This window comes from Sarcophilus harrisii, chromosome 3 (assembly GCF_902635505.1).
Source record: "Sarcophilus harrisii chromosome 3, mSarHar1.11, whole genome shotgun sequence".
NCBI lineage: Eukaryota > Metazoa > Chordata > Mammalia > Dasyuromorphia > Dasyuridae > Sarcophilus > Sarcophilus harrisii.
The window spans coordinates 272,227,619-272,242,441 of NC_045428.1; the positions used below are offsets into that span (position 1 = coordinate 272,227,619).

General features: G+C 37.5%; 1 protein-coding gene across 2 annotated transcripts in view; it reads right to left on the minus strand.

Annotated features, from left to right (window-relative positions):
- SMS (spermine synthase) overlaps positions 1–14,408 on the minus strand; it is a 60,195-nt gene extending 45,787 nt beyond the window's left edge. The window contains exon 1 of one of the 2 annotated variants that reach the window (XM_031959487.1): positions 14,199–14,408. In XM_031959487.1, coding sequence (XP_031815347.1) covers positions 14,199–14,247 — 49 coding nt within the window. In that variant the 5' untranslated portion in view covers positions 14,248–14,408. Of the gene's footprint in view, positions 1–10,816; positions 10,879–14,198 lie in introns of those variants that run through there. The other variant, XM_031959488.1, reaches the window with a different exon arrangement.
- Between the last annotated feature and the right edge of the window lie 415 nt (positions 14,409–14,823).

Here is a 14,823-nt window from a genome sequence, read left to right on the forward strand (position 1 = left end):
ACTAAATTTTATCACATTGTCTAGTACAAATTTTTTAATCCCAGTTTTCACATATAGTCCAATCACTGGTCATATACTACTCCCAATTTTTCCCAACATGTGTTTGTTCAACTTGTTTGTAATCAAGTCAAGAAACTGTAAACTCTCATAAAAATCCTTATAAGACAATATTCCAAATGCAACAAAACCCAGTTTCTTCCACCTTTATGGGACCTGAAAACTAACAATAATTCATTACCTTATATATAATTTCTTTTGGAGTTAAGTGCCTAATCTATCACCCTAGATCAAAAATTATTTCAATTAACATGTGATACATTATTTTAATGTTTACAAAGCACTTCACACAAATCACTTTCTTCAATTTTCAGAGTAAGGCATATTCTACAGGTTATCCCACCAGTTCTCAAATTGTGGTCTGAAGACCCTTGAGAGTCCCTGAGACTCTTTCAGGTGATCTGAGAGATCAAAACTATTTGCATAATACTAAGAGAATTATTTTTCTATTAAAAGGCTATGTGTGGTCAGATCTTCATATACATCAACCAAATTGAATGTAGAAGCAGATGAGAACCCAATGGTCTTTTAAGCTAGACATTAGAGAAATCTGCAAAAATATGTAAAATAATGCCATTAATTTTTTTAGTAAAGTTTTCATGAAAAATGTTTAACATACATTTTGTTACTTTTAAATGAACAAATTTTTTTTTTGAAAACTTGTCTCTGAGAAAGGCCTCATTTCCATGAGAAAGGCCTCATTTCCAAAATATATAGAGAATGGACTCCAATTTATAAAAAACCAAGCCATTCTCCAATTGATAAATGGTCAAAGGATATGAAAAGACAATTCTCAGATGAAGAAATTGAAACTATTTCTAACCATATGAAAAGATGCTCCAAGTCATTATTAATCAGAGAAATGCAAATTAAGACAACTCTGAGATACCACTATACACCTGTCAGACTGGCTAGAATGACAGGGAAAGATAATGCAGAATGTTGGAGGGGATGTGGGAAAACAGGGACATTGATACATTGTTGGTGGAATTGTGAATACATCCAACCATTCTGGAGAGCAATTTGGAACTATGCTCAAAAAGTTACCAAACTGCACATACCCTTTAATCCAGCAGTGTTATTACCGGGCTTATACCCCCCCCAAAGAGATCATAAAGAAGGGAAAGGGACCTGTATGTGCACGAATGTTTGTGGCAGCCCTCTTTGTAGTGGCTAGAAACTAGAAACTGAGTGGATGCCCATCAGTTGGAGAATGGCTGAATAAATTGTGGTATATGAATATTATGGAATATTACTGTTCGGTAAGAAATTACCAACAGGATGATCTCAGAAAGGCCTGGAGAGACTTACACGAACTGATGCTGAGTGAAACGAGCAGAGCCAAGAGATCATTATATACTTCAACAACAATACTATATGATGACCAGTTCTGATGGCCCTGGCCATCCTCAGCAATTGAGATCAACCAAATCATTTCCAATGGAGCAGTAATGAACTGAACCAGCTACGCCCAGAGAAAGAACTTTGGGAGATGACTAAAAACATTACATGGAATTCCCAATCCCTATATTTATGCACACCTGCATTTTTTATTTCCTTCACAAGCTAATTGTACAATATTTCAGAGTCTGATTCTTTTTGTACAGCAAAATAACGTTTTGGTCATGTATACTTATTGTGTATCTAATTTATATTTTAATATATTTAACATCTACTGGTCATCCTGCCATCTGGGGAAGGGGGTGGGGGGGAAAAGGGGAAAAATTGGAACAAAAGGTTTGGCAATTGTTAATGCTGTAAAGTTACCCATACATATAACCTGTAAATAAAAGGCTATTAAAAAATAAATAAATAAATAAATAAAATGTCAGTTTGTGCATATCCTTTTTACAACTTCATATTCCATCACATTTTTTTCCGAATTTTTTTATTATTATAGCTCTTTATTTACAAAACATATATGCATGGATTATTTTTCAACATTGATCCTTGCAAAACCTTCTGTTCCAACTTTTCTCCTCCTTTCCCTCACCCCCTCCCTTAGCTGGCAGGTAGTCCAATACATGTTAAATATGTTAAAGCATATGTTAAATACAATATATGTATACATATTTATACAGTTAGCTTGCTGTTGTGCATATCCTTTGACCCAGCCATTACTGGGACTGTATCCCAAGGAAATCATAAAAAAGGGAAAAGATCCACATATGCAAAATGTTTGTAGCAGCTCTTTTTGTGGTAGCAAAGAATTGGAAAATAAGTAGATGCCCACCAATTGGGAAATGGTTGAACCAGTTGTGGTTTATGAAGATAATGGAATATTGCTATTCTCTAAAACATGATGAACAAGCTGACTTGAGAAAGGCCTGAAAAGATTTACAGGAACTGATACTTAGTGAAACAAACAGGATCAGGAATACTTTGTACACAATAATAGCAAGAATGTGCAATGATCAACCAAGAAAGACATGGTTCTTTTCAGAGGTTCTGTGATCCAAAGCAATCCCAATAGACAGAAAACACCATATGCATCAAGAAAAAGAACTATGGAAACTGAATGTAAATACATACTCCTTTTTTTTTTTTCCTCTCCCATTGTTTTTCCCTTTTGCTCCGATTTTTCTCTCCCAATATGTTTCATAAAGCAATTATAAAAATAATTTTAAAAAATTACATCCATTGTGGCTCTTCTCAACAATGAGATGATTCAGGCCAATTTCAATGATCTTATGATAAAAAGAGCCATCTACACCCAGAGTGAGATTGGTGAGAACTGTGTGTGGATCACAACATAGCATTTTCACTTCTTTTGTTGTTGTTTACTTGACTCTTAATTTTCTTTCATTTTTTTCCCTTTTTGATCTTTCTTGTGCAGCAAGATAACTGTATAAATATGTATGCCTACATTGGATTTACCATATATTGGATTACTTGCCATCTAGGAGGGGTTGGGGGAAGGAGGGAGGGAAATTGAAACAAAGTTTTGCAAGAGTCAATGATGAAAAATTATCCTTGCATGTTTTGAAAATAAAAAGCTTCAATAAATAAAAATAAAAAATATAAGAATACTAATCTAAAAAAATCCAAAAAAGAAAATGTCAGTTTTAATTTCTACCAGATCCAACTTACAAATGGGGTTTCTATTGCATACATGTGAAATAACAATCTATCACTAACTTGCAGTAATTTATTAGGAAATTCTGAACTTTAAATCAGGCTTCTGACATATACTAATTGTGCAATCGTAGGTAAACCTAAGCTCCCTGGGAAAATACTGTAATTTTACAGTAGACTTGTTTATATGCATGGGGTTCCAGATTTAAAACAAAGAAAATAAATCAAAATTGGGATCAACAGTTTTCATTTTTTATGCAATGTCAGTAGATATCGCCCACTTTCTTTTTTAAAAATGCTCTTTGGGAACCTCGATTTTTGAAAATGATAAAGAGACTCAGGCCAAAAAGTTCCCAAATCACCACATTGACACTTGGCAACTCAATCATGGGCACACACAAAAAAAGAAGTCATACCTTTAGCAAGCTTTAAGTTCATATACATATAAAGTTGTTCTCTGCCCTATTATAGGAAAAAAAAAATCAGCAACATCAATTTGGTGAGAGCTTAGAAGTCTTTTAAAACTTGGCCTACACTAACATGGCCCTTTAAATAGTTATTTCAATCTTCAAATAACATAACTCATTAATTTTACCTGTTCATTTGCCAATAGAATTCTCTTTTATCTTGAATGAGACTAAAAATAGCATGGTATGATCTACCTTAATTTACAATACCTCATTATAATCGGGTATCTTTGTACACTGGCAAGATTCCATGTATCTTCCAAGGCATTCAGCCCAGGAAGTTTATTGAAATCATTGTTAAATATGTACATGCTTTTTTTTTGTTGCTAAAAATCCTTTTTGTTATTTTCTACAAACAACAGTGTGGGGAGCATTTTAATAACATGATCCTCTAATCTATCCTAAAGTCATGGTAATTTATTAAGAAACACATAAAACTGTAAATCAGGCTTTTGGTATATATTAATTATGCAATCCTAGTTAAGTCTTCTAACCTCTAAACACTAAGTAATAAATACTATGTTGGGGAGGGAGAAGGGAAGGAAGGAGAAAAAAAACCTGCAACAATTTTAAAAAAGTGAATGTTGAAGACTAGCTCTACATGCATTTGGGGAAAAAAAAAACACTATCAAGTGAAAAACAATTTTAATTAATAAATACTGTAATTTCAGGTTCAAAAATTAAAAAGTAGAAAAATAAAAAGAATTGGCTCAAGCAACTGTATAAAATAAAATGGATATTTCTAAATAATGTATATAAAAATAAAATCACTTTTATCACAGAGTTGTAAGGGAGCACAAATCATCTGGTCCAACACATGCATTTATATACAAGTAAATAGACCCAGAAAATGATTTGCCCATGGTCACCAAGGTAAAGAACAACCAGAGTTGTGGTCTAACTCAAAGCGAATCAGGTGACACTTGGTTGGTCACTTGTTCCAAGTCTACAAAAGTTTCAATCATACCAGTGATTAACAAAGGCAAATCATTTTTCATTTACACACTGTCAAAGTTTGGCTTTTAAATAATTATCTAGCTATATGATTTGATACCTTGCCAGTTAATCCTTTCATTATTCTAAGAATTTACTTTATCGCCAAGAAAACATTCTAATTCAATTTAAAACTTTCTGGAGTCAATGATAATAGCAGCTGTCACGGAGAGATAGAACTTATTTCCATGCCAGATCCTGTGCTTAAGTGTTTTACAATTATTATCAACCCTGATAAGTAGATACCCATTTTACAGATGAAGAACTGAGTTGGAGATTTCTCCTTATCTAGCTGGGTCAGAGGAAAGTCATGTGACACTGGCTAAAGGATTTTAGGATTGCTAATCACAAGAGATTCATAACTGACATGTGTCATTTCTTTATTATCAACATATAATCTGTTCATCTACTAGAGTAAGCTAATCAAGCGGTCCTTAATTGGCCTACTTATTATTAGCAGGCTCACACCAGTAAGGTTTCCTGTTTCCTCACATCCCTTACATCCCTCTTCTAAACAGAAAAAAAAAAGAAAATAACTTTTAAGACTCAGATAATATTTCACTATAGGACATAAAACCTCATTAATGAATTCTCCAAAATGGGCTCTAAAAAGCAAAAAATTCTGCCACTTTCCCTCACCACTCAAAAAGACACCAAAATCCCCTTCCCCAGTATCACAACTTCTAGTCTGTTTCATGAAATCCACATACTAAGAAAGAAAAATAAGGGGCAGCTTAGATGGCACAATAGACAAAGCACTGGCCTTGGAATCAGGAGGAGCTGAGTTCCAACCTCAGACACAACCCTTAGTAGCTGTGTGACTCAGGGCAAGTTACTTAATCCCAATTGCCTTGCAAAAAAGTAAGAAATCTATTGATATTTCGGGGGCAACTAAGTGGCACAGTGGATAGAGCATTGGTCCTGGAGTCAGGAGGACATGAGTTCAAATCCAACCTCAGACACTTCACACTTACTTATTGTGTGACCTTAACCCCCTAGTTAAGTCACTTAACCCCAAAAAATAAGAAAATAAAGGAGGGTCATTAAAGCATTTTTTTAATGCATGTAAGAATGGAATTAAACAGCTTTGAAAACCACATGTTGAATTTATTACATACTTTAAAAAGCTCCACATGATAATGTACTGTACAGTCTCTTCTGTTCTACTCTATAAATTGAAATGCTCATTTTATTGGGCCTCAAAAGTTCAAAATAAAAGAGAAAACAGGATATGAATGGGGGCAGTCCATAATATGACTAAGGATCTAAGTTCAAATCACACCTATATATACACACTTTGCAAATCATTTAGTCTGTCTATGCCTCAGTTTCCTTATTTGCTAATTAAGCTATCTTTGACAGTATGGTCAAATTCTGAGGTATCATTAGTATTTTTTTTTTCTTTGTCTATTTGTTTTGCTACAGAAGTGTTAAGGAAGTAGGGAGAGATTTAAAAAAAAAATTAAACTCAAATACAAATAATTCTTTATGTTAAGATTACAAAACAAAAACCTACAACTTTAAAAAATTACTGATACTGTTTTAACATATATTGGATCACTTGCTGTCTAGAGGAGAGGGTGGAGGGAACAAAGGAAAAAAATTAGAACACAAGATTTTGAAGGGTGAATGTTGAAAATTATCCATGTATATATTTTGAAAATAAAAAAGCTTTAATTTTAAAAAATTACTGATACTTTTAACAACCAATTTCCTAAAACATCTCTTCTTTAAGTGCAAACCCTCAAGTTTTTTATGAACTGCTTTGTTGCTATATAGGCAACAGTTCTATAATGAAGTGTACTTTTTTAAAATATAATCAGAAATTTAATAACCTTGTTCACATTCAAAAGTAAAAACTCTTCTGAGAAATTTTAGAAAATAATTAAAACCTGAGACTTTTATACAATCTTCATGTTAAAAATCACAAAATGGATTTTTCACATGGAATTAAAGGAGGAATTTATTTTTAAGTCCAATTAAGCTCTTGTTGTGGAAGTAGTACTTAATAAACATAATAAAGCATTTAATGCCAAACTTGGCAGATGATAAGCTATACTAGTCATGCATTGCCTTTAAATATTTGCATCTCCAAATATCCAATTCATAAACCATCTAAAAACATACATACAATATTTTAATGTAAGGGAAGTTGGGTATCTCACTGATTTATGTAACTATAAAGCAATACCATAAAGATCTGGTACAGGTGATCTGCTTGGAAAGTATTACAACATTTTTTAACCTAAATCAATGAAATTGTTTTTAAAAATAATCTGATCTCTGCCTTTTCCTTTATAATTCAATGTATTTTATTGTGTGCATTTTTGTGCACTTAAACAATTCTGAGTACCCGTTACCTTCTTCAGAGAGCCAAAAGGGTCCCTAAGGCCAAAATGGTTAAGAACCCCTGAACTAATAAAATCCTTAAAGCAACACCGCTGACTAATAAGTTATCTTTTTAGGACAGCTAGGTGATGCAGTGGATAGAGCACCAGTCCTGAACTCAGGAGTACCAGAGTTCAAAAATTAACACACTTAACACTTCCTGGCTATGACCCTAGGCAAGTCACTTAACCCCAATTACCTCAGGAAGAAAAAAAAAAAAATCTTCAAGATTTTGGAAGCATAAGTAGGAAAATAAGAGGGAGTTCACCTTCTGGGCATAATCCATTCCTCCCCAGTCAAGAAAGCTGAATCAAGGAGCACTTGGCTGACAAAGACTAAAGGAATTAAACTAAATAAGTAACAAAGGAAAAAAAAAACCTAAAACACTCTTCTCCCTTTATAAATGATGAAAATCGTCCAAATTCGTATAACTAAATTAAAGGTGAAGTCCCCATTAAAAACTAGGTCTCTCAATTCCCATTTCAATGTTTTGCATTTTGTGGAATCCACCATATTGTTTATTCTAGTTCATATCTATCAACTGAACTAAATTGTTAAAATGAACTACATCGTTCAGATAAAAGGAAATTTTAATAAAATAAAATGGAAAGGGCCCAGGACTAATTTAAGACAATCTAGTCAGTAATGTGACCTTTGGTTAAACCCTAATCTCCCTTTATTCCCATTCTTTAGGCAGATAAACAATATCACATTTAAATTTTTTCCCCCAAAGAAATTTCCTCTCAAGTTGAAGACCTGGGTCAAATTCTGTGGTCACTGTTATTTCCTATATCCTTTGAAGCCCCAGTAAAATAACTATTTTTAGTTATCTGCAAATGAGGAATGGGTTAGGAAATTTAGCTAATTGGTCATAACAAGAACCAAAGCAAGGTCTTCATATTTGGAGTCCGCGTACTTACTTTCTAGTAAATCATTACTCCACAGACCACATGTTTAACCTCCTGACCACAAATGGAAGAGCTAATGACCAGTACAAGGAGAATCTTATGACTTGAAGATTTTATGCTACAGAGAATATGAGATGCTTCAGAACATATAAAAGACGGCCTGCCTAGGAATTAGGAGGACATACATGTATTCAAAACCAGCAAGGGTAACTAAAATCCACTTGCAGGAGATGCCGATTCCTGGTTTCCTTTGGTTTAAAGACCCCTTTTGTTGTAATATTCCATCATATCTCTTCATGACTCCATTTGGCATTTTCTTGGCAAACATAATGGAGCCATTTCCTTCTCTGGCACTTTTTACACGTGAAGAAACTGAGACAGTGGATACAGTTAAGTGAATTAACATTTGCCACACAGAACTAGTAAACCACTTAAGTTTCCTAAGAGGTCACTGAACAGAAATATGTAGTAGTTTTGTGGTAAGTAGCCATATGGCACAGCCTCTTTGTTTCCTCATCTGTCAAGTGAAGCCTTGGGATCAGATATTAAAGTCTCATAGCTTAAGTCTTCTATAATATTATGGGTATGACAAGAGCCAATTAGCTGTACGTAGATAATCAGTGAAGGCTAAAGCTGCAATGAACATTTATCTCCAGGGGTCCTCAAACTTTTTAAATAGGGGCCCAGTTCACTGTCCCTCAGACTGTTGGGGCCAGACTATAATAAAAACAAAAACTTTGTTTTGTGGGCCTTTAAATAAAGAAACTTCATAGCCCTGGGTGAGGGGGATAATCGTCCTCAGCTGCTGCATCTGGCCCACAGGCCGTAGTTTGAGGACCCCTGAAGAGGCATTTTTAATTCACCAAAAGGTTAAGTGAACTATTATTCCCCCTTCCCTCCAAAAAAATACTACCTTGTTTCTTTGCAAAAATCAATGCTATTCCATACACATTCCAAAAAATACATATTCCAATTAACAACTGGGGGATACTCAAGGCATTGAGGCAATTGAACAATTTATCAAGTTGAAATCACTCAATCCTAATTAACTCAATCCTCAATACTGAGGAAAACAAGAATCAATTTAAGTAATTTGACCAAGACCATTCCAGTTCATGGCAAGGTAAAGCACAGAATCTAGTTTCCTTAATACAAGTCTTCGAGATTCCATTTTGCATTTGTTCCAAACTATACCAGGTTTTGTGGTTTGCTTTTTTAAGGAACATCGGTATGGGAAGGATTTATGAATCTGGAGCACCTTGACTAAAGCAATTAAGATTCTAAAAGAGCCAACAGGCATTGATTAAATGCCTACTTTGTGACACACACTCTCTAAGTGCTAGTGCTACCCAAAAAAAGAACTAAAAAATAATAATCCCTGCTTTCCAGGAGAGCTCAATCTAACTGGGGAGGGGGGGGGGGGGGAGAAAAAAAAAAAAACACTACAGTTATGGACAAACTAGATATGTGTAGAAAAAAACTTTAAAAAGTTATATTCCCAGGGAAGCCAAAATGTTCCATGGGTGTCATCATCATCATTGGGAGAAAACACCGCTTGTTCTGTAAGGATCTTTTACAACAATTATTCTTGATATCTTTAGTTCAATTATTCAAAACATAACTATTACTTTTATATAAACTATAAAACTAATTCACATATAATATATAAAATTAATACACACAGATAGGAGCACAGCACTGGGAAGGATACCAAAATGAAAAAAAAAGCCGAGGTTCTCAAAATCCCACAAGATTTTACAGATTAATGGGAAGGAAAGTAAAGAGATAGAAGAATAGAACAGGTAAACAGATAAATACAGAGACAAAAGAAAATGACTGGAGCCAAAACTGAGAGCCACACAAACTGAGGGAACAAATAGGTCTCAGATCTGCTAAAAATGGCTCAGCTTCATGGTGAGGGCATCATGGTTAAAGCGTTGGACCTGAAGTCAGGAAGACCCAAGTTACTAATTATATAACCCTGACTGGGCAAATATAAAACTTAAACCAGTCTACCTCAATTTCCTCATCTGCAAAATATGGATAATGGTACTTCCCTAGATTGTTGTGAATATTAAATGAGATATTAGAAACTGCTATATAAACAGATATTAGCTATTTTCTCTTAGCTCAGATCTAATTGAGAAAAATTTCTGACAATGATTAGAAGCCACATGGAAACAAAAATTTTGTTTTCCTGAAGAAATCAAAATTTATCATAACTATCCATGTGTAGTAAAATTCCTCATCTAAGAAAATGTATTAATAAATTCTGGTATTCAACAACAACAACCAAAAAACCTTAGCCCTAAATGAGAACTAAAAATAATTAATCTAACTTTTATCTTACAGGAAGAAGCTAAAGTCTTTTTCCTATAGTTCCACAGCTGAACTATTCATGTAGCAATTTACCACTTACAAATCCATTATCTCTGCTTTGTGTAAAGTCACTTAGGAGAGATGAAATAACTGAGCCTCAGTTTCTCCACATGGAACATGACTGACAAGAAAGGACTAGAATTAATGTCTCTCCCATCAATTCTTTTTCCATTTCTGAACTTGAAGATAGCTGGTTTCCAATGAGATAAACAAGACTCAAAAATATATTCTAAAATTCCGTCTTCTTCAGAATTTCAGTGATTTTCCCTTTACTTTGTCTAGTTTAGTTGTTCAGCTTATTATTAAAATAAGTCAGCAAAAATTTATTGAGTGTCCACTATAGGCCAGGCACTGATATATAGTGCTGAACTATCTTTTTGGAGATAAAAGAAGAGCAAAACAGTCCCAACAAGCCAAGTATGTACAAACAAGAAACATACAGGATAAGTAGTAGGTAATCATGGGGGAAGCCATTGTTGGCATTAGGGAAGACTGGAAAGACTTTTGTAAAATAAATTTGCATTCCTAGAGCACAAAAACTGGTCAGACCTGGAAAGTCTCAAGCGAAGACCATCCTCAAACTTCACTGCCCATAATCATTGTTGTCTTTAAACAGAGTTGACAAGGACATTCTTTTTTTCCGGATGCACACCACAGAAGAAAAAAAATCTAGTTAAGTACCAAGTTATTATATTTCAGTCAAGCACACCCTCCAGGAGGCTAAACTTTGTTTTGTTATAGGGGATTTACCCTATAAAGGCTTGTAATTCCACTCTCCATACTCACTCTGCCCTGAATCTGTTTTTTCATCTTTCAAATTTTGTTCCTCTGGGCATGCCTTTAATGGTATTTGGATAATACTTCCTAAACACTGCCAAGTTGAGATCTTATGACTCCTCACCTGGCTATTCCAAGTCCAAGGGCCTATATTTTCTTTCAGTTTTTGGCAGTTGGACCAATATTAAATTAAATAACTCTCCTTTCACTTTGTTTCTTGTGGTTTTTGATAGTTTGAGAAGTAAAAAAATATGTTCTTGCTTTTTAAACAACCTAGACACTAGGAAAAAGAACATCTGGACTTTAGAAGTTAATTTTGTTTATGTTCTTCCACCTGCTGTAGGCATTCTGGGGAAATCAAACAAATCACAATTAAACTTAGTATTTGAGTTGTGGTAGGGAGTTGCTAATCTAAAGCCAAAACAAATTATAAAAATGATTCAAGTACTAGCCCTGTCTTGTATCTGTTCTGTGGAGAGCCTAAAATTTTAAAAAAGCAATAAATACGGAATTGACTTAGTTTTAAAAATCTGAACATTTTATGAGCAAGTATCACTCAAGTATGAATCAAAAGTTCAACCACGTCACTCTCCTACTCAATGGCTCCCTATTACCTTCTGGATCAAGTACAAAATGCCCTGTAAGGCATCATTGTCTAGTCCCCCAGTTTAGTCCTGTTTTTTTTTTTTGACCTAACTTCCGAAACTGGCCTTCCGACTATTCCACAAACAAGTCAGTTCCTTTCTTATCTGTAAGCATAGTTTTGTCCCCAACCAAGCCAGAAAAACTCTCTGCCCCCCTCCCTCTTCTTCCACCTACTAACTTCCCCGATTCTTTTGGTCCCAACTAAAATTCCTTTTCCTATAGGAAGATTATCCTGTGCCCTCTTATTACTAGTGTCCAGTCTTCCATGATAATTGTGTATGGATTGGTTTGTATGTTTGTATATTTGTTTGCATGAGGTCTCCATCATTAGAATTTAAGCTCCTTGACTGTAGGGTGTGTCTTTGGTCTCTCTTTGCATCCCACAGTACTAAGCACAGAACCTGATAACATGGCAAATGGTTAGTAATTGTTTAAAACCAATTGATTAGTAGCTAGGTGTTACAATGGAAAGTCAAGGAGATTCAGGGATAACAATTCATCTCCAACTTTACTTTCTAGCTTTGTGACATTTAAAGTTAGGAAACCCTACTGTTTTTAGTTTGTATTTCATAAAATGGGTATAAGAATAGGACCCACCTCCCTAAACTGTCGTGAAGATAAAATGAGGTGTTTATAAATCTTGCTTGGATATATAAATACTGGCTATCAAAAACAATTTCTCTGAAACTTTCTTAATAAGAAAGAATTTCCAACATAAACACAAGTACTTCCTTGAACTGAATCTTAAATTTGGAGATTTAATCATTCTTCAAGTCCAATACATAAGTCCCTTTAATCTCTTATTAATAAATAATCTCTTCTTTATCTTAATATTCCCACTTCCCTTTAGCGTCAGATCAAATAAATCCCAATACTATTTATAGCTCTTCTTCCTGAACATCATAAATCTTCAACTAGAAGGACCTAAACAATCTAACCCTAGGCTAATTTACAGTTAGTCCAATGAACTTGACCATTGTTAAATAATCCTTCAAACTTAAATTCTAAATACAAAAAGGGGGGAGAGTGGATGGAGAAGGGAAGAGGAAGAAAAAGTGGGCATTAAACTGAGGCTATAAAAATAGTGAAAAAGAACTGATTGTAAATAAACTAAGGGAAAAGTACTAGGAAACCCACCTCGGCTGACATTTGAAATGCAAGCAATAAGCAAGTTACCTGCAAGTGGGTCAGATAGCTCCCTCTCATTCCATCTCTTCTATGGGACTATGGGTACTGTTTTATAACAATAACTATTAGCATTTTTATCTGCCGGGAAAATTTTAATATCAACTCTTTATTGAAAAGGACAACTTTCCAAAACATTTCATTAACTTTTTTTTTTTTTAGCCCTATGACTAAAGATCGTTGGAGGAAACGGGGGAGTGTTCTTAATAACTTTAAAAAAAAACCTCAAGTTCTATCCTGTTGGCAATAACTTTGTCAGAGATGCACTAACTCTCCTCATAATAATTACACTAATTATAAATCCAATAAAAAGCTAAGAGATGGGAATGGAAACTGAGAAGCTGCCTCCTGTAAGGGTAATTTACCTTGCAAGAGCATAATAAGGTCATGCATGCGGCAAAGACAATGTTAATAACCATTACACAAGCACCTTCCTGTCCGGGGCAGTTGTGCACTTCCTCACTGCACTGGGTGTCTCCCCATGCCCCTAAGCCTTCCCCTCAGGCGGAATCCCGGTAGGAGGTCTTCGGGGAAAGCCCACAGGGGGAGAGGAGTCAGAGTGGGGGCGCGCCTCCAAAGGGAGGATGCAAGGCAGAGGTCGCGGATGGAGGACGGGGATGAGCAAACAGAAAGGAGGACTTGGGGAATGGGATGATGCACACGCGCGCGCACACACAGAGATACACATACACACTCTCCCTCCCAGCATGTATGAAGGGGATGAGAGAGAAAGCGAGGAGTAGCGGTGGAGAAAGACCTGTCAGGTCGGCGGAGAGAAAAAGCAATCAATGCAGCGGGAGAGGAAGGGAGGAGGGGACCCTAGCTTGCAAGCGAGCATGGGAGGGAGGGAGGGAGGGAGGCGCAGCGCGAGCGAGGGCCCGGCTTTGCAAAACGAGAGCGAAAGAGCAAGCGCGGGGCAGAGAGGCGGTGGGGGGAGGCGGCGGCGGCGGCGGCGGCGGCAGCGGCAACGTGAGCGTGGCCTCTGCAGCGAGCACCGGGCTGCCGGCCTGCTCGGCCCCCCGGAGCTCGCCCTCCCCACCCTCCTTCCTCTCGGGGAGAAAGAGTACCCGGGAAGAGCAACTATCTTAGTGGGGAGCGGGAAAAAGACGCCCCGACCTCGGGGCGAGGCAGAGGAAGGCGTCTTTGCCCTCTCCCAGGCGATCCTGTATTGTTCAGTCTTCGCAACGCCTACCCCGGCAGACCCCCCCCACCCCCCGCACCCCCCGCCTTAGTTCCCGGGAGGGTGGGAGACCGGGGTGGAGGGGTTAAGCTGGGAGGCGCGGCCGCGTTGAGAGCGAGCGCCCCGGGGGGAGCCGCGTGTTACCTTTCGCACAGAGCTGGAAGTCGAGGGTGTTGTGTCGCGCGGCTGCCATAATGAGGTAGAGCCCAGTGCCATGCCTGGTGGAGGCGGCCGCTGCTGCTGCTGCTTGCTGCTCCTGCTGCTGCGTGTGGAACCGCGTGTGCGTGTGTGTATGTGTGTGCGCGCGCGTGTGTCTGGGCGAGTTAGGCTGCGCTGCCGAGTGCGCTTCGCTATTTGAGGCCGGGGAGGGAGGGAGGGAGGGGCGAGCCCGGAGAGGGGTGGGGGAGCGCGCGAGTGAGCCGGCCCCGCAGCTGCAGAGCGCAGGGCTGCACAGTCACACTGGAGGGAGGAGGGGCGAGGCGCGACCGTGCGCCCGCTCCGAGGGAGGGAATGAGGGAATGAGGGAGGGAGAAAGGACTCCTCTGGAAAAAAAAAATATATGGGAGCTTCGCTTAACCCCAAAGGGGGAAGTGAACTGAAGGGAAGGCAGGAGGCGGCGGCTCGAGACGTGGGAGAAAAGGCTTTCCTATGCAATGCGTGTCTGGCTGAGGAGGACTGGTGGCTGCTGGGCGCGCCAGCATCTCTCCCAACTCCACATCTTGGGTGCAAAGCGCAGGGCTGCAGCTCGGGAACAGCCACGCAACCTAAT